The 18,402-nt window shown below is 50.7% G+C and overlaps 6 protein-coding genes across 6 annotated transcripts; 4 read left to right on the top strand and 2 right to left on the bottom strand.

Annotated features, from left to right (window-relative positions):
• Positions 1-488: 488 nt before the first annotated feature.
• Positions 489-1,667, bottom strand: NCS54_01380500 (Lactamase-B domain-containing protein; the record flags this gene model as incomplete). The annotated part of the gene is made up of 4 exons (XM_053158977.1): positions 489-603; positions 665-1,396; positions 1,446-1,593; positions 1,643-1,667. The coding sequence occupies 4 exons, from the start codon at positions 1,665-1,667 to the stop codon at positions 489-491; spliced, it is 1,020 nt and encodes a 339-aa protein (XP_053014952.1).
• A 269-nt stretch (positions 1,668-1,936) lies between these two features.
• On the top strand, positions 1,937-3,115 carry NCS54_01380400 (Hypothetical protein; the record flags this gene model as incomplete). The annotated part of the gene is made up of 5 exons (XM_053158976.1): positions 1,937-2,449; positions 2,509-2,674; positions 2,724-2,916; positions 2,976-3,030; positions 3,083-3,115. The coding sequence occupies 5 exons, from the start codon at positions 1,937-1,939 to the stop codon at positions 3,113-3,115; spliced, it is 960 nt and encodes a 319-aa protein (XP_053014951.1).
• A 1,480-nt stretch (positions 3,116-4,595) lies between these two features.
• Positions 4,596-6,107, top strand: NCS54_01380300 (Hypothetical protein; the record flags this gene model as incomplete). The annotated part of the gene is made up of 2 exons (XM_053158975.1): positions 4,596-4,893; positions 4,948-6,107. The coding sequence occupies 2 exons, from the start codon at positions 4,596-4,598 to the stop codon at positions 6,105-6,107; spliced, it is 1,458 nt and encodes a 485-aa protein (XP_053014950.1).
• Positions 6,108-9,506: 3,399 nt separating this feature from the next.
• NCS54_01380200 (Hypothetical protein) lies at positions 9,507-10,810 on the top strand (the record flags this gene model as incomplete). Its single annotated transcript, XM_053158974.1, has 5 exons — positions 9,507-9,650; positions 9,700-9,736; positions 9,793-10,255; positions 10,310-10,440; positions 10,491-10,810. 5 exons carry the CDS (start codon positions 9,507-9,509, stop codon positions 10,808-10,810), a joined length of 1,095 nt encoding a protein of 364 aa, XP_053014949.1.
• Positions 10,811-11,229: 419 nt separating this feature from the next.
• On the bottom strand, positions 11,230-12,534 carry NCS54_01380100 (FAD-binding-3 domain-containing protein; the record flags this gene model as incomplete). Its single annotated transcript, XM_053158973.1, has 1 exon — positions 11,230-12,534. The coding sequence occupies one exon, from the start codon at positions 12,532-12,534 to the stop codon at positions 11,230-11,232; it is 1,305 nt and encodes a 434-aa protein (XP_053014948.1).
• A 1,576-nt stretch (positions 12,535-14,110) lies between these two features.
• Positions 14,111-16,636, top strand: NCS54_01380000 (Hypothetical protein; the record flags this gene model as incomplete). The annotated part of the gene is made up of 5 exons (XM_053158972.1): positions 14,111-14,627; positions 14,676-15,650; positions 15,706-15,969; positions 16,019-16,285; positions 16,341-16,636. The coding sequence occupies 5 exons, from the start codon at positions 14,111-14,113 to the stop codon at positions 16,634-16,636; spliced, it is 2,319 nt and encodes a 772-aa protein (XP_053014947.1).
• Positions 16,637-18,402: the final 1,766 nt, after the last annotated feature.

Here is an 18,402-nt window from a genome sequence, read left to right as displayed (position 1 = left end):
CTGCGCCCTATGCAGGGCAAAGCTGTCATTTTGTTTTATCGATGTCCTGTTGAGGTGGGGCTGGGCCGGTAAAGCACCCTTGTTCACCAACCTCTTCCTGGGGAGCTTGGTTCAATGTCGCCGAGACAAGAGGCAACTGGCTCTCGGCATTTTATGTCTGTCTCGGTGTCACCGAGATGCCCCTCCCTCTCGACTGGAACGGTGGGACCAGGGCATGGGCAACATGAGCTCAGAGAAATGAGAACCTCCCAAATCAGTGTTACACTTGCTAGAGCTATTTATGTCTGTCGACTCAATAACATTCAGATAAATACGCAAAAACGTAACATATATAAGCTTTCAAGGACTACCAAAAAAGATAAACGGTCCACAACAGCCTCCAAATCTCATTGATGCAAAGCTCCTACTTCTACTTGATGCGACTTGACATTATTGTCGAGCATGTCGAATCAGCATAGAGTCGTGACCATTTTTAAATTGCTCAGGGCTCAGTCGAAGCACTTGTAGCTCTTCCCCGGAACCAGTTCTTTGACCCTGGACTTTGTCTCTCTCTGGATAGCCTCTGTCGCGGCGTTTGTATCGACACTGAAAGGCTTCACCAAGCTGGAACCAGTCAGTAAATCTTAGCTGCTATACAGTCGATGTGGGGGGAGGAGAGGCTCACCTCTTGTCATGCAAGCACCATATGATTGTGTTCGGCTCGCCAATCCATCTGGCTTTCTTGACCAAAAACTCGGCAGCGGAGCCGTCGAATGGCCGCCCATTCAGATTCGCTCTACCCGCAACGGCGATGATGGCCACATCTGGCTGTGGCTGAAGATCTCTCAGGACTCCTTCATACCCACCGAGATGTGCGGACCAGAGAAGAGCCTTCCCGTCTGTCAGAATGTTGAACATGAGCTGCCCGCCATCAAAATGAGAGAACTTGTTCTTTTCTGTGTCATTGACGTAGTCGACGAAAGCTTGTGTGTCTTGGTCGATCTGCTCCCTAGGTATCAGATCTCCTAAACGAAGAAGGCCGTGCTTCATACCAAATGTGATGTTTAGCGTACAGAAAAAGTCGGTTGAAGCACCAACATATCTGACGCCCGTGTCCATCAATTCTGGATGATCCTCTGGCATAAAGGTGTGCAGAGAGGGCCATACGTGCACAGCTGCAACTGCTAGCGAGGGGTGAGGCGATTTCGGGGCTCCAGGGGGGCGTATCTCCAGTTCAACTAGTCCTTTTGTAGCTTTATCACGAATGTCTTTTGTGAAGAGAGGGATTCTTTCGCCGCCGCCAACTGGGAGAAGCTGCTCTTCGGGGACACCTGCTTCGCGCATAATGTTGATTGCTTCTCCGTTCGCAACAATCATTGCTCCCGTTCTTTTGGCAATGACATCTGAGCCCGGTAGGCTTGAACTGTTCAGTGAACCGTACCTCTTCAGAAGGGCACTCAACATACTGGTCAAAGTGCGCATGGGAGATAAAGATGTAGTCCGCTTCTTGGACGTCTTTGAGCTCCAAGTACCGTGGCATCCTCGCCGGTTTGTCCAACCAACTGTCGAGGAAAATGGTGAGGCCATTTGTCCTAAGGCGGTAAGTCGTGGCTCCTGATTATTGTCAGCCATGTATCGAGATAATTGCGACCCCATTCCGTACCAAACCACTCCAGTGTTGCTGCCATGTTGTATGTTTACGGGTCGGCAATTACCATCCGTCTCACTCACATTGCGGATCGGCCAAAGGACATAAAGTACCAGTCGTGGGAGAATTGACCTCGCCTTACCCTGCCACAACGTCCTCGGCGGCACCCCGCCGCATCAGATCGATCTAAATTAATCCGATTGGAAGCATACATCGATCCCGTTTAAGTACTCGGCCCCAAGTGTTTGACAACAGTGGTAATCCTTCAGAACAGTAAGAGACTGATATCTTCGTTTACATTGATAAATCATGGCCCCTTTCAAAGTCATTATTGTTGGTGCTGGGCTTAGTGGAAGCCTTCTAGCAAACGGGCTCATTCGCCACGACATCGACGTCGCTGTCTATGAACGACTAGACAGACATATCAAGCGCGAAGGATATCAGATCAGAATGGGAGGAAATGCACTAGCTGGCTTCCGTGAATGCCTGGACAAGGACCTAATCCACAGCATTGTGTCGAAATTTGGCAAATCGGGCGGCAGGATCTCTTCTGCTCCCGTCATCTATGGCAGCAACTTCAAGCCGATTTTGGACTTCACCAAGTTTCCAGTCTACAGCAAATCAGCTCCGATTAACCGTGTCATTCTCCGCGATGCACTCGCCGACCCCGTCTATGATGCAGGCAAGCTTCAGTACAACAAGGAATTCGAAAGATATGAAATCATTCAAGACAAGGGGAGGGAGTTGGTCCAAGTTTGGTTCAAGGATGGTTCCTCAGACACGGGTGACATACTGATTGGAGCTGATGGAAGCCATTCCAGAGTATGCTGATAACTCACCATAACCAACCGTTTTGCTCAGAATAATTACTCACATCATAGCAGATCAACAAACAACTCGGCCTAGATAACATTCGACCACTCAAAACACACACCAACCTTGTGCTGAAAACTGATCTGCCGACATCAAGATATCTGAAAATGACGCCCGAGCTGCATCAGACGCCCGTCCTAACATTTGCGGACAACAAGTCCATGTACTTTTGCGGTAAGTGACAAGGAACAGAGGAAAGAAAGATGAGGCTGAGAGTTGGTAGCATATCTCCCAGAGCGTAGACCAGACGAGGGAGAACAATCTAAGCCGGAAGTCGACTTCGATGACACTCTTTCGTCCTGTATGTTTGGACTCTTCGTGCCTACCAATACTGTTCCCGAAGGCCTGGCTACCATGCCTGCGGAACAGCAATGGGAATTCTGCCGAAGTAGCGTGAAGGATTGGGCACCGCAATTGTAAGTAATCCTCTCTTACCCACCTACGAACTGTGCCCATGTTCTGATGATGCACCTAGTCATGAGATCCTAGACCTCATCAAGGGGACAAGCTTCTACGCATACACGCCTAGGGTAGGTACAGAGCCGTCAGTCGATTGGAGAGCCAAGCTCCGCAGCTCACAAGACGAAACTCTGGGCCATCCACGTGTCTGGCTAATGGGTGACGCTATACATCCAATGCTTCCTTCACGGTAAGAATCTTGTCTACATGATAGAACCATTCTGACGAAGGAAAAGAGGTATGGGAGGCAACCAAGCGTTAAGAGATACAGCGACAATCCTTCCACTCTTGGTCGGGCTTTCGCTGGATTCGGAATCCGGCAATGCACCCACCACGGAGAAAGTGACAAGACAGCTCCGGTCGTATGAGACAGAGATGATCCCCAGAGCATTCGGGTGGGTAAAGAAGAGTGGTGGCACATCTGTCGTGGTAAGTGGTTGCCGGCGAGAGAGTACACCCCGTAATGCTGGCTAACTACCTTCCAAAGCCCTTCGACACGAACAGGTTTTACGTAAGGCTTGGGTGTTGTCTGGTCGTGGCTCCATTAATGATCGTCTCATACTGGGTATCCAAGTTTGTTGCATTTGTCCGCAACAGCCCCCCAGTTGACGACACGCCAGAGTTTAAGGACTAAACCTCGATCCTTGGGTACTTGCCTCCTGACAATTCTAACGTGGCCAATACGGGACTACTTGGGCAAGCAAAGTGTCACGGCCATGGTGAACTAGCTCTGAACGACCGTCTGGCTAGAGTTACGTTGTTGGCAGTATTTCGAGGCAACAGGGAGCGTTAGATTGTATTGTATTACACCGACTGGACTTGGGAGACCTATTCTAGTTTTTACCTTTCCCCAACTCTATCTAAGTAGGCACCTAGCTCGTCATCGTAGCTAGCTTCATCCATCTATTTCATCTTAACCTTTGCTTATCCGAGCTTTGCCGTTCAACCACTGGAAGCTTCTAAGGTAGCCTTATTCATACGTCAACTTCTTGACGTACGTGCCCATACCTATCATCCGAGGCAATATGGCAGCAAGTCTATGCATGCTCTATTCGTTGCCGCTAATCACCAAGTTCTCTCTCAACGACTTCACAACTCACAGCTTCCAGAAAAGATATGTGTTGAGCATCTTGGCCTATCATGCAAAAAACACGCAAGGCCGTGGAGTAGGATTTCCACTTCATGGCAATTGCAACTCCCGAGACCTGTAGTGATTCTCAAAGACTATGGGGGGGTGGTTCATTGCTGGCCGAGAGAGGCGGCAACTGCCATGCCACCTTCGGAGCGGCTCCGCCTCTGGAAAGACTGGGTCAGTGGCTAGCTATCTACAACTCTACCTACAAACCCCTGTACTAGGAAGTGTCATGGGCGATCGTACCCTTTCCTCCGTCGGTGACGGAGACACTCGGATAGCAAATCAGGATTCTTATAAACTAAGTATTAGTCAGAGGCCCTCTTGTTGGGTGCCACACACTTTCCACTGTGCCCCAGCCCTGCTATGGACCTTTGCCTCGACATTAAGCTTGCCTTCATCTCTATAAATTGCTAGGTCTCGGGTCTAGGAATAGACATGATAACCTCCGAGTCCTCCATTTATTATTCACGTACCCGGGCTACCTCCCAATCTCTCATCAACATGAACACTATTCTGAATGAGGTCTCGGAAAGCAAGGCTTGGGTGTCAGTAACACGGATGTTGGAGCTATTGCTTCCTCCTTCCCTCCAGCCTTGGGCGTCATTCCTTGCACTCATCACCTTTGGCGCTACAAGCTTCTTGGCATGGAAAATTTGCAATGCTATATACAATTTGTATTTCCACCCTCTTGCGAAATTTCCAGGCCCTCGGGAGGCAGCTCTGTCACAAAACTGGATTTACAAGAACTCGCTAGACGGGCGGCTTGAACCGCTACTCGAAAAGCTTCACAATCAATACAGTATGTCTTGGACGATTTAGGTTGCAAATTACTCTTTACTCACTGTAATCACAGACTCTCATGCTATTAGAATTGCTCCAAACGAGCTACACATCACCGACGTAGCTTTGTACAAAACCATATACAGCCAAAATGATCCCTGGACGAAGGACGGAAACTTCTATGCCGCTTTTGGCACTCCTCACAGCGTCTTTGTTGAGACAGATCATGGTCTTCACAGACAACGGCGGAAGCTCCTCAACCCTTTCTTCTCTCGTGCTGGCGTGCTTAATGTCCAAGAGTTGATCTCGGAGAAAGCGACGACCCTGAGTGCGAGATTGAGAAAGCTGCCGCCTGGCTTTAAAGTCAATCTTTACAATGCCTTTCGCTGCCTTACTGTGGACATCATCTCAGACTATGCATCCGGCAAATGCTTGGATCAAGTCAGCACCTCGGATGATAGTTTCTTTGGAAGCTATCTGGAGGCATTCGACGCCATGGCAGATCTCACTTGGGACATGTGCTATCAGCCACTCGTGCGTGCATTTGTTGCATGGACGCCAGCCTTCATCGCAAAGCGGCTGAGCAAGGAGGCACGAGCATTCAATCGATTGCAGGCGGCAAACACTGCAGCGCTGCAGGCCTACAGGGCCAAGCGAGATGTCGAAAGGCCTGTGGTATACTCTGCATTGGACAGCTGTACCGAAGTCGAGGCGGTAGCTGAAGCTACAGATATTCTTGCTGCAGGTTCTGATACAACGGCCTACAGCCTAACGGTTGGCCTGTGGCATATCATGAACAGCAAGTCTATCAAGGAGGAACTTGCGGAAGCTCTCCGCGAGAACATGCCTGACCCGGAGACAATCCCCAGCCTTCCGGCTCTTGAGAAAATACCCATCCTCACAGCCACTGTCAAGGAATGTGTGCGAATTGCGAGCCCGGTCCCTGGGAGATTACCTCGCGTCGTGCCCGGCCATGCCGCACTTTTCGTGGATGGCAAGAGAGTGCCCGCAGGAACCATCGTTGGCATGTCTGCATACACAATGCACAGAAGTGAAGAGCTTTGGGGTCCCCGCGCCAGTGAGTTTGATCCTCACCGTTGGCTCACTGCTGAAGGCGCGGCGATGGAGCAGAACATGGTCTCCTTTTCCAAGGGGCGACGTAGCTGCATCGGCCAGCCTCTCGCTCTTGCAGAAATTCATGTTGTTCTAGCATATCTATTTCGCAACGAATAAAGATACGTCGATGACGAAATCAGGCCCAATTACAAGCTCCATCTCCTAGACATTTCTGGACCACATTCCTGCAGCTCTTGCAGCCGCCTCCGCCTCTACCCTAAAACCATTAAGATACGCGCTTTCAACAATGTCGTGAGGGGCGCCGTCTTCAACCCTCAGAGATACTTCACAACCAGCATCAATCATCTTCTGTGTCCAGTCTCTCACTTCATCATAGAGCAGCTCCAAAGATCCAACATGTACCCAAAGTTTTGTGGGCGTCTTGAAAGGTTCATCCCGCAGTGTTATGTATGGGGATGCAAGATCAACAGTGTTAGCTGGGGCAAAAGAAGCTACAGCCCATTCTGAAAAGGCTGCTGGAAGGTAGTCCGTGCGGTAATTCCTTCGTTGGGCTACAGCAGCTGCAGATGCCGCCGCTTGTACGTCGATCCATGGAGACCAGAGCAGTGCGCGGCTCGGAGCAGGCAGAACAGGTCCCATGTACTCGCTCAAATACCGAAGCAAGGAGATGACGAGGTGTCCACCTGCACTATCTCCACTCAGTATGATATTTTCGGGGCGTATACCTTTGTCAAGAAGGAAGACATAGGCTGTCAAGGCATCCTGCAATGCAGCTGGGAACCTCCCCCCTGAAGTACGAGATAGTCGGTACTCTGCAAACAAAGCTATCGGAGCAACATGACGGTTCAGAACGCCGGCCATATAACCACTGTCCAGGGGACGACCGCTGCCTATAACGTATCCACCGCCATGGAAGTGGAGGAGAAGTTTGCCAGGTTTCTGCTCTGTCTCCACGAGCGACGATAGGTCAGGGGCATGGGGATACCAAGTACCGCTTATGGCCGTGGGATGGATTGTCGGATCTTGCAGTGGTCCTTGGTAGATGTCAGGGCGTGATGCGGGTTTGATGAGGACGAAGCGATGGCCGAGGCCCCCAGGCGATAAAGGTAGCGTTGTAACCCAACGAAGGCGGGTGTAGAGCATCATCAGATCATACATCAACTTGCGGGCCAGTGTCTGATGCAAGGTGTAGCCGCGATGTGGGCGGCTACTGGGGAGTGCGTAGTAGACAGAAAGAGGGGTGAGAGAAACAACTTGCAGGGCCAGAAGCAGAACGCAGGCCGCGCCGTGGAGGCCTTTGGAGAGGGCGGCCATTTTGCTGCGGCTATCCCAGTTGGATATAGAAATGGGAAGAGAATGATGTCAACAAATGCCCTGCCCTGATTATATACCAGCTCGAGGAGAAGGGGCGAGGTGACGGATCAGAGCGGAAGAATTAATTCGTGTTACGTCGTTAATAGCTAGCGCCTGCTATGGGGGGTTTGAGGCAGCACGACTGATAAAGACATATAATTTATCTACTTACTTCCTAGGCGGATTACAGTAAAGGGCAAAGGTATTGTCGGTATTGAGAGCTATGGTTGGCCTGAACTCCTCGTCGTGACCTGCTTGGAGCCTTAAGACCACTTATGGGATAGGGAAGTACATCCCTGCACCAAGGCTGAGCATCAACACACGCCTCCGCCTCATTTTGTCTTGCCATGGATGCGAGGCTCCACACGGCTTGACGCTGTGTCACGATAAGCTTCGGGTCAGGGAGATACGCGCCGGCATTTGATATCGAGAGTCTGGTTTCGTTCCAAGGCCCGGGTTGATCACGAGGCGAAGGCGTGGTGACATTCGCTGCCATGGATTGCGTGGTTGGTCAGGCTGTGTGGCGTTGCTTGCTGCCTCAGGCAGGGACTTCAGGCACCCATAGCACGCGCTTCAATTCATAAATCAACAATGCGTCAGTCAAGTGACGGTTACTGGAAGTTCTAAATGAATATTTAAGTAAATTTATATTGTATTTTCTATACTACTATTGGACTATCTGGGTGCTACTGGCGAGACGACACTCACACACTGTTAGCTGCTGGCGGTGAAATTACCATCACAGCATCACAACATGAACACTTTGCGCGTTAGCTCAACTGTGCTCAATGTCGGACTCGCGTTTCCCTCCTTCTCGCTCTTGCATGTAGCATCCATCAATCTAGTTCATCTCCATATAGAAATTCGAACAATTGCCTTAAACTCGCGTATCCAACGAGCCCACTTGGGTCTGACAGTGCTCCCCGTCTTGTCTGATGTTCGGTACAGGGTTGGACAACAGCGTCGCCTTTTTCGCGTGCGACTATCAATGGATCACTCATAATCTTGGGCAAGCCATTCAGGAAAAGGAAAAGATCTTGCATTGCCTTCACCATTAAGAAGCATCGGTGAAGCAAAGCATCTCAACGCGTCGGGCTGCTCTCAATCATCGAGTGAAGCAATGCTCATCTGATGCTTATCGGGAGCGGATCCGAGGCTGAGTCGGAGTCGGGTTCAATTCCCGCGAGGCGTATGCTAAGCAACGGTTGCGGGCAATTTCTTGAGCCCAATATCATTGGAGATAAGAATAATTGTAGTGAATGTGATTAGCTGAGCCGCCGGATGGCTCAAGGGTCGATGGCTTCTGGTGTAGAGTACTGTACTGTTAGTTACTGTGTGCCTTGGTCGCGTGGCCTCAAATATTGTCTAAAGACGAGTATTTAAGCATGGAACGGCCGTTGCATTTTCCCAACTGTCGCGCTGCGCCTTAAACGGCTGGAAAAACCGGCTGTGCTGACCACCTAACTCAACCACAGCAGCCACTTGGATTGGATCCCTGAAGCCACCACTAATGTGCATTCTCGGGTCCTCACCCTTGATATCATCAATTCAGCTCCTCAGCCAGCCATTTCATTGAGACTCTTGGCATATCGGGGGGACCATCCTCTCGAGGAAGTGATCAACGCTGTCTCGAATTGCCTCGTTGTGTCTCTGCCTCCCCCTCCCCCGACAGCTGAGCCTGCAAAAACCTGGCACCCAATCCAGTGGCTCTTGGCTGAACTTGGCTCCAGCCCTAGACCGAATATGGTTGGGCGCGTCTGGGGAAAAGGTGGGCTACGCTAACGCGTTGCACAAAAGACATTCGGTCATGCTGTGGCACAGCACAGCAACGCAATCATCTGCCTGCCCACTTCTGCATCTGCGGGAGGTTTCCCAGTGAAATACTCCGTACAATCCCAAAGAATGCCTCGCTACAAGGTGGTTGACAGCTCATAAGCCGAGATGGGTCTAGATAGACAGTACCCCTGAACATCCGTCCCTGGGCTACTATATCTCTAGAGATAACAGCTCCCCCCGTGACTCGTCAGACAGGTGGCAAGACCCTTGTCCGCCCAGCCCGTTGATATCCCTCCCGGCATAAATGTCGGTCATGTCGCCCCTCTTTTCCCCAGGTTTTCCCTCGTGCGTCCTTTGTCCCCACCGGCCTTGGCTCCAAATGCCTCCTCTCGTCGTCATTCTCCTCCCCTCGTCACAAATTCAATCATGACGGGGTTGGTTCCGAATGTGTATGCGGCCATTATCATTCCTATGCCCGCCGCCGCCCTGGCCCTTGTACTGAGGATCAAGGCGCGGCGGATGACTCGGATGGGCCTGGGTTATGACGATGCGTTGTGCATCGTCGCTTGGGTAAGACGCTGGTGCTGAGAGAGGAAGCACTCGCTCATAGTTTGAATAGGTCTTTGCAGTTGCATATTCGGTTGATCTTATCGTATGTGAGTGATAAACTATCATCTCCCAGGTTTGCCTCGTGTTGATTGATGCTGGGCAGGGGCCGCTTGCTTCAAACTCGGCCAGAAACTCGCACCCTATAGCGATGAGAAGATCGATTACTACATGGAAAAGTCTCGCATGATGCTATGGGCCAGCGAATACCTATACGCCTGGTCAATAGCCCTCACGAAATTCGCAGTTCTCTCCTTCTACCGGCGCCTCTTTCAGTTCTCATCGATACGCATCCCCATTATCGTCTTGATGGTGATGTGCGGGATATGGCTTACCCTGCGCACGTTTCTCACAACTTTCCATTGTCTACCGGTTCAGGCTTACTGGGATAAAACGATTACGAATGCGCGGTGCATTACTCACGTCGCAAGGTTCTATCTCGGAACGGACCTGACACATTGCTTGATGGATTTCATCATTTTGGCTCTACCCATATGGGAAATTATTAGAATGAGGCTACCCTTTGGACAAAAGATTGCCGTCCTCGGTCTATTTGCCCTAGGATCTCTGTACGTCCTCTTATCAACTACACCGCCTGACCGGCCGCTCACATGATATCTCAGCGTTGGTATCGCTTCCATCTTTCAGATCATTCAGTCACAAAGCTACAACCCCAAAACCAACGAGTTGCCGTATGAGTTTGCTCTGGCAATGGTTTGGGGGAGTGTCGAGGTTCACTTGGCCGTGTTTATAAGTAAGTAGTCCACTCCTTTGATACATTATAGCTGCTAACCTATTGCCCAGGTTGTCTTGCCCTACTCAGACCCATCTTCCGTAAGGTCATCCCGGGCCTCTCCTCCGGAAACAGCTACGCCGCTAGCCGCCCCAGCGTTGCTTTTCAACCCCCTTCGGAGTTTCCTCAGGCACCTAGAAGTCCCAGGGAAGATCCCCTTGATTCAGAGCGTGGGTCAACCCGTCAGGAGTACGACACGCTCAGCTTACCAGGCTTGAAAGATAATTCTAGTTCAGGGAGGGGGATTTTTCACCATCGAGAGTATCGAATGTCTAGTCTACAAGGATCTCAAGGGAGTGATTCTAGGCTTTCAGAAACAAGCGTGCGATGACATGATTTTGCGTAAAATAAATATTAATAGGCTTTTAGTGCCAACTTTTTCTGTGGAAATCTCCCAATAGTTGTCTGAACGTAGGATAGAGGGAAAGATAGGGGCCATCTTTCCGCTTATTGCCTTGCTGGGGTTCCTAGGCTAAACCTACTTCGACTTCACGTTTGTTAGGTTCGAAGCAAACGCGGTCTTTGCGATCGCGGGAGATAAACTTGGCCACGGAACTTGTCATGCGAAAGAAGCAGAGCTCCATGCATTGGAAGTCTTTGAGCATGTCTCACGTTGCGTACCCGAGCGCCCTTGATGAAGCATATTGTGGAATGGAAAATAATATTAGTATTGTCCTCGTGATCCAACTCGCAGGAGGGTTATGAGGGAGAGGAGATCTATGGTACAAGGAAAGACTTTCCAGTGACTGCTCACTTGACTTCAACTGCACTCCCCTCTAGCTCTGGATAGTCTGGAAGCTTCCAAGCCGATGTCTTCGCATCCAACCCAGCCCCCTGATCAAACTGAAAGTACGATACTACCCTTGCAAAGGAATGCAGACACCATATCCCAAAGCTTGTCCTGGGTGATATCAGGGCCTTGATCCACTGATTCCCTCCGTACTTGGAAGTGGCTATCGGTCGATACCTCTTCTCGTAGTTCTTGGCCCCCTGCACCACTGCTGCTGTTGGAGACAACATGTCCTTCCTGTAGAGAGTGGCAATCTCGCCTGCAAGAACATAGGCTCCAACCAAGGCGAATGTGCAGCCAAAGCCATTTGCTGTCTGGCTGTGAGCAGCGTCACCGAGAAGAACAACTCGGCCCTTTGACCAAGATTCTTCTGGGAGTCTGACCTCTTCAAGTGGCGTAGAGTAGAGATCGTCGGCTTCGGGAGCATCTCTTAATGCCTTCATGAACCGATCACATTCCCATCCACCGCCTTGATACAAATCGCTCCATGCCTTCTTGAGCTCTGCTAGATTTCCAGACTTGTGTGCCGCATCGAGGGCAGGGTCATTGCCGCGCACGTGCATGTACACGCGCGTAAGTTCTGGACAGTCTTTTCTTGTGCCGATGATGCGAGATACGCTGGCTCCGGGTAAATGGCAGAATGTCATCCTGTCTGAGTCCCCTGGTTTTGATGGGACGCTGAAGAAGCCGATGTTGCCTCCCAGCCGATGTCGTGGATCTGGAGCGTCAGGACCAAGCATGAGCTTTCGAGTCCTTGAGCCAGTTCCATCAGCAGCGACAACAAGATCAAAGTCCTCGTTGTGACCATCATGGAACTTGACGTGAACCTTGCCGGTGGGATTGTCCTCTGGGTCTTGGGTGAATGAGTCGATGGTTGTGCTGAAGAGATGCTTCACATTCTCGCGCTTCTCAGTAAGCCCATATATAATACGGACAAAGTCACCGCGCATGATCTCATACTCGGACGTGAAGCTCTGCTTTCCGGTGCCACTTGGAGCAGCTGGGAAAAAGGCCTTGGTCTGGCCCTTGAGATCGATGAGTTGAGTGCCAGACTCGTGAACCGTCACAGCCCGTATAGCATCCTCGATGCCCATCCTTTTCATCATTGGGACGCCCTGCGCGCGTAGATCGAGTTGTTGGCCATACGCTCGGATGCTTGGAGAGCGTTCGATGAGGGTGATGTTGGCGCCGACTCGTGATAGCCAGTGTGCGAGAGCTGGACCGGCGATGCCACCACCAACGATAAGGACTCTTAACGACTCCATTCTAGTAGGAAAGTAATTCTATTAGAGAGAGAAATGCCAAGACGTGGTAGTGGTAGCGTCTACTCTAGAGGCCGTATATGTAGCTGGCCACGGACTTTTCAAAACACCGAAATAGTCTCCCGTCTTACTTAAAACGGCTAGTAAGACTGCTTCTGGTCGTCAATGACACGTACAATAGTGGTTGGGGGAGTCACAATCGCCATGATAAGCCGGCTGCTGATTGGTGAGCGGACTAATCTCGTACCGTCTTACTTTCTTTGTGGCTTCTGAGACAGCGTGCTCTAAGCGCGAGGACGAACTTGACTGGTATCCAACGCCAAGTATGAATAGATTTTACTTGGAGCTTCAATTTCATCCACTTCGTCCTTGTAATTCAACCTAGATGTGCCTGATATCTTGGTGTCTGGAAAATAGTGGCACTGATGCAGCCAAGACTGCTAACCCAAGGACAGCTCGTTACACCGGGGATGACCAACCTGTGGCTGATGTAAGTCTAGACTTGCGCTGGTCTCCAAAACTTGTATGCTCCCTTAAGTTTTATAGAGCGTTAACCTTGATCTAGGCAGGTTGCGGTGTTTTACAGCATTGGGTTTTAATGCTGTCATGTGTCAACTATTATGTTCTTTGACATTGTGCCTGATGACTCCTCTTGCAGACGTCATCGATACAACAACAATAATACCAACATAATCATATTCTGCCTTAGAGGAGTATGCCTCGAAGCAAGGAAGGCCGCCATGCATTGTTGTTGGCGGTGTCATTCGAGCCTCGACGTCAAAGCCACTTGAAGCTTGCCACATTGTACAGCGATAAATTTCATGGATTGACAGCAGCTCGGATGCCGAAGACGCGTCAAGGTGCATATTACTACCTATAGAGACAACATATTATTACACCCGTGCAGCATCACGAGAGGATCTTCACATTCCACATGCCACAGCCACACCGCAAGGCACAATGGAAATACTGCTGCCTTCCAAGGCTTCTAGAAATTGTGGCACCTCTTCAGCTTGGACGATTGGCCGTAGATCTGCCTGTGTATGCGGAACGATCGGCCCCGTCAACCAACAAGCGAGATCTCTTCTCTGGTCGGGCGGTGGCTGATGTCGAGCTAATGAACCAGAGACAGACCAAGCTGACCAATAGCTGTGATGCGGCATCAGATGATTTCGGCTATTCGGGAGCGAGGTCGCAGTGGCTATGCTGCATGCAGAAGGTGATTGACCCTCTCAAGCGTCATTTTGGATTGGGTTTCTGCGTGACCAAGGGTCGTCTTTGTCTTGTACAACTTGTGGCCAATAATATGACGCAATCTTGTGCGACCAACATTCTTGCACTGCCCGTAAATCGGCACGTCGATCCTACACCCGGAACAGCCCCAGTCAGCCGCAGCCGCAGACGATGGATGCATTGACGAGGAGATAAAGGCCTCGGCATGAACATTGCCATGTTTAAAACCAATCTTAACCTCGTCTTGACCGTCTGACCACAACCGGCACCATCGTCAAGACATGAACACCATACTCTCACGACAACAAGACATCTTTTCCCACTCAGATCAAGAACCATAAACATCATGTCAGCGTCAGCCCCTCCGCCCTACGAGGAAACGGCTGGGGCACCGGCCCCGCCAGATATCGACCCTGTGGCTTCGTTCGCAGACCTCAAGATTGACTCCCAACCTCATGACCCGGACCCAGATACTTGCCTAGCCCACCTTAAGCTTCTCTTTGCCTTCCAAGCCCTGAAAGAAGATGTGGGGTACACCGATGGGCTATTTGGCATCTGGGACAGCCGCGCAGATGGAGCCATCACCGTAGCTGACAATGGCGAGATCGAAGAACACGTCCGCGCTGATGGCGATGTTCCCGATGATGAAGAGAAGCGAAAGGCACTTAGCAAGATCCGGGAGAAGCGTTGGGCCCTATTTGTTGCAAGGGCAGTGGATCGCTACGAAGCGTGGTGGAACAGTTTGACTGGTGGGCGACCACTAGTTGAGAAGGATATGGAAGAGTCCCGGACGACAGCATATGAAGCTTTTGCTCTTAGAAAAGAGCACAGTTACTGGAGTAAGGAAGCACTTCCTCCGCTAGGTACGTTTTGAACTGTCACTCGGTTGTGCCTTACTAACAGGTACCGAGACGTCTTGATGGTCTTCCACGCTCATCTCCTCAACCCAACCGATTTTCTCGAAGATTGCATTCGAAAAGGATATCGTCGGTTCTGGCAAAGTGGCCTCCCATGGAACCGAGTCAATGCTGCAATCGACCAATCCTTCAACTACACCGTTCCCAATAGCCACAAGGCTAGATGGGTTGCCAAGACTGGCCGCCAGTGGGAGAACGTCGACGACTCCCTTGTCAAGTCTCTGAGCTGTCCTGTCTGCACAACAAACCTCGAGATTCCTTGGACGACTTGCGGCCTTGAAGAGAACCCAAAGACTCTGGAGCGACCAGGTCTGATCGGATCCGGGTACGGAGACGGTAAACTAGAGTTTCGATGTTCCAAATGTGCCACTCTCATCAACAAGGAACTACTCAGTGTTGCCAAGTTTTGCAACGACTCTAAGAACCTTCTCGTCAAGCACTATCCTATGCCTGGAACCATCCTCAAGACCTCTAGTGGCGTGCCAGAACGATGGACTCGAACCGCGCAGCAGCGGTGGGACCATCGGACCTTTCCGAACCGCATGATTCAGCTCATATTGAGCGTCAAGATCCACGATCTCTTAAACCAGGCTAACCCAGACCGACCGCCTACCATGGAGACTGTGCGGAAAATGATACAAGATGAGGTATTGATGAAGCAAAGCTCTCTCCGCACGATACACGAATCATCTGGGGCTTTTGTTGCAAGACGGAGACTGGGTGTGCCTTCTATTTCACGCATGTGCATACGCAAGATGATGTCGCGATACTGGGAGAACTTCAGCCCTTTTGCTTTGGATCTCTGCGGAGCCATCATGAGACAGGGCATCTTTTCTGAGAAGATGTGCAAGATTGATTGGTTGCACTCACCCACTGCTCGGGAGACGATGGCGAGGTTTTGTACCAAATACGAGCGGTTCATGAGCATCATGGCCAAGAACGTATCAAAAGTCGCCGTTCCAACTCTTGGTAAGCATGATAGTCATTATGAGATATGGGAACCGGACTGACAGCGAGACTTTAGACATTGACCTTCCTTGGCACACTCACCAACTCACGCCTTTCTCTTACTACCAGTACACCACTCGCGTCGCGGCTCGTTACATCCGACACGACGACAAGATCGAAGAGGGGAAGTTGAGTGAGGCATTTGAATGGACAAGCAAAGAGTACCAAGAGACATATGGTGAGGTGTACTCTGAATGTACTTGCTGGTACTGCGAGTCTGTGAGGACGTCGCATGTATCTTCGGTGGGAAAGGTTCTCGGGCTCTCCAAGAACGAAAAGGGTAAGATATACCGCGTGATATTGGAACAAGTTCGCTAAATGTCTCTTAGTCGCAGAAAGCTTCCATCAGTCTGGCGCTGCAAGCCTCTGTCCTCCAGACAACTCGGCCCATATCTCCTCACATAATGCCGTGAGGGCCCCCGGCGACATTCTCTTGGCTACAAATAATGCAGAACGGGTCAAGAATCATCTTCAACAACTGCACCAACGTCGGCTAGAAGAGAACTACCAGAAGGCATGTAGACGGGCCGAGAAGAAGGGCCGTAAGCTGCCTCCCAAGGAACAGTACTATGACCACTGGGGGTACAGCTATTACAGTGAGTGAACCCGGCTATATATATACCCATGCAGAGGCTAACGCCGAAATTATAGTGTACGGACCGTGGATGTATCCTGTTTACTTTACGCCCGGCATGTACTATGCCTGGGACCCCGGTTACTCGTCTGGAGCTGGAGGGGCTGGAGGTGTAGATGGCGGTACTTGGGCACAATGCGCCGCTGGCAGCTGTGGGGGATCTGTAGCCGCTGGAGGATGCAGTGCAGGAGGTGGAGGATGTGGTGGTGGTGGTGGCTGCGGAGGTGGAGGCGGCGGCGGCGGAGGAGGAGGAGGAGGATGCGGTGGAGGTGGAGGTGGTGGAGGTTGTGGAGGAGGGGGAGGAGGATGTTGAAACGACGATGTTGGTTATGCTGCAAATGAAGTAAGTGTGAAATCGGAAAGGGAAACTAGGAGATAGAGACTTCAGCTATTGGATATTGTCAGCACATGTTAAATGCCATGAATACACTGCTACCGTTGTCGTTGCTTCGTTGAGACAATCAATTATGGACGGAAACCGAGAGCCATATCGCGGGATTGACAGTTGCATACAGCTTCTTTTATAGGGGATTCTGCGAGTTGAAGGCAAGGTTAAAATGTATGTATACCTCTGCTTCTGTCTCATCATATTATTCTCCAGATGCTAATGATGGAAATTATATTTTGAGGTTCATAGGCCATGTAACTTGATCTCTGTCAAAGTTTTAAGGTTATCTATTAATAGCCCTGATGAGGGCAACGACAAGATAGGGAGATTTAGGTCACGAAAAGGCTGGAAGAATATGGCGAGGGTCCCGGTCAAATCATTCAAGTTATTTAACCCCATTACATACCCACAGGCAGATCAAGGCAAACCAGCAAGAGAACTGCTCAAACCATCCCGGTCTTTTTGTAACCCTGAAACGTGTTGTCGAGAGTTCAATCAGTCTCACGAGGAGCACTGAAGCCTGATGTTGCGCAACTGCGTTCGGCTCTGAGACATGCTGCGTTAGTCTGTTTAGCTTGCATGGCTCATCACTGGGCTAGTAGCTCGCACCATCAACCAGCCTGACACTTGTAATTGCATGCAAGTCTAGAAGAATGTAAGGATTAAACCACTGAGTAAGGTGTTTTATTCCAGTCTTGACTTGAGCTGCGCCTTTTGCAGTCAACGCGTGACCGAGGCGAATGCATCACTCACCCTGCTGAGATCCCTGCTTTTGAGAGCTGCGGGCGTCGTTAGTTCTCATGTAAAACGTCCAACCATTGGCCTAACGAGATGGGATATCAACGCCACAGTACGATTTCAAGGCGTTCTTGTCATGGTGGGTGTTCAGCCCGTGGCAAACACTCTCGGTCCAGATCCTTTTCAGAGACAAGGCATTCTCCCCACCTCAAAAAGCTGCCAGCTTCATCCTCAAGACTCACGATGCAATGGAGCCAGCCGGGATTGTCGGCCTCGTCGCGAGCTGCGTGGGACTTGGCGCACGCGCTGTAGCATCGGCCAAGGAACTCGACGACTTTATCACGGGCTACCGAGCAGCCAACAAGTCGGTCGCAAAGCTTGCGAATCAGCTACACCTCTTTGCCGTGTCTGTCGAGCAACTGGAGAAACTGTTAGACGGACAGCCGACCGTCTCGGACCAACTCAAGGATACCATCAGATCATCCATGCGGGATTGCGACGACATTATCAGCGACCTCGAAGAACACGTAAAAAAGGTCATCTCAAGTAGCGACGGGTCCAAGGGTCTCGCATTCACCAGCAAGATCAGGCTACTCTGGAGCCAGAGTTCGGTCGGCAAAGAGGAGCAAACGCTGCACCGCCAACTACAGACGGTCATGCTCCTAATCAGCCTCGTTCGGGAGTGAGTGCCCTCGATTTCTACCACCTCAAAAGTGTGAAAATACTGAACCGCTTGTCTGCAGAAATGATGTTGCAAAGCAAAACTCCGTGCTCGGCCAGCCCGGCTCCAGGAAAACGTTTGCCAAGAGTGCCCGTGACGCTCGCTCCATCCGCGAAGGCAGAGACACGAATTCTATCTCTACGTCCATTAGTAGCAGTAGTAGATGGTCTAGCTCCACCAACACCGAAGTTGAGTTTGATATTGATGAGGAGATACTCAAGAGCGGCCCTTA

Source organism: Fusarium falciforme, chromosome 12 (assembly GCF_026873545.1).
Source record: "Fusarium falciforme chromosome 12, complete sequence".
In the NCBI taxonomy this organism is placed as follows: domain Eukaryota; kingdom Fungi; phylum Ascomycota; class Sordariomycetes; order Hypocreales; family Nectriaceae; genus Fusarium; species Fusarium falciforme.
Note: the sequence above shows the minus strand (reverse complement) of the source record. Positions and strands in the feature narration are given on the sequence as shown.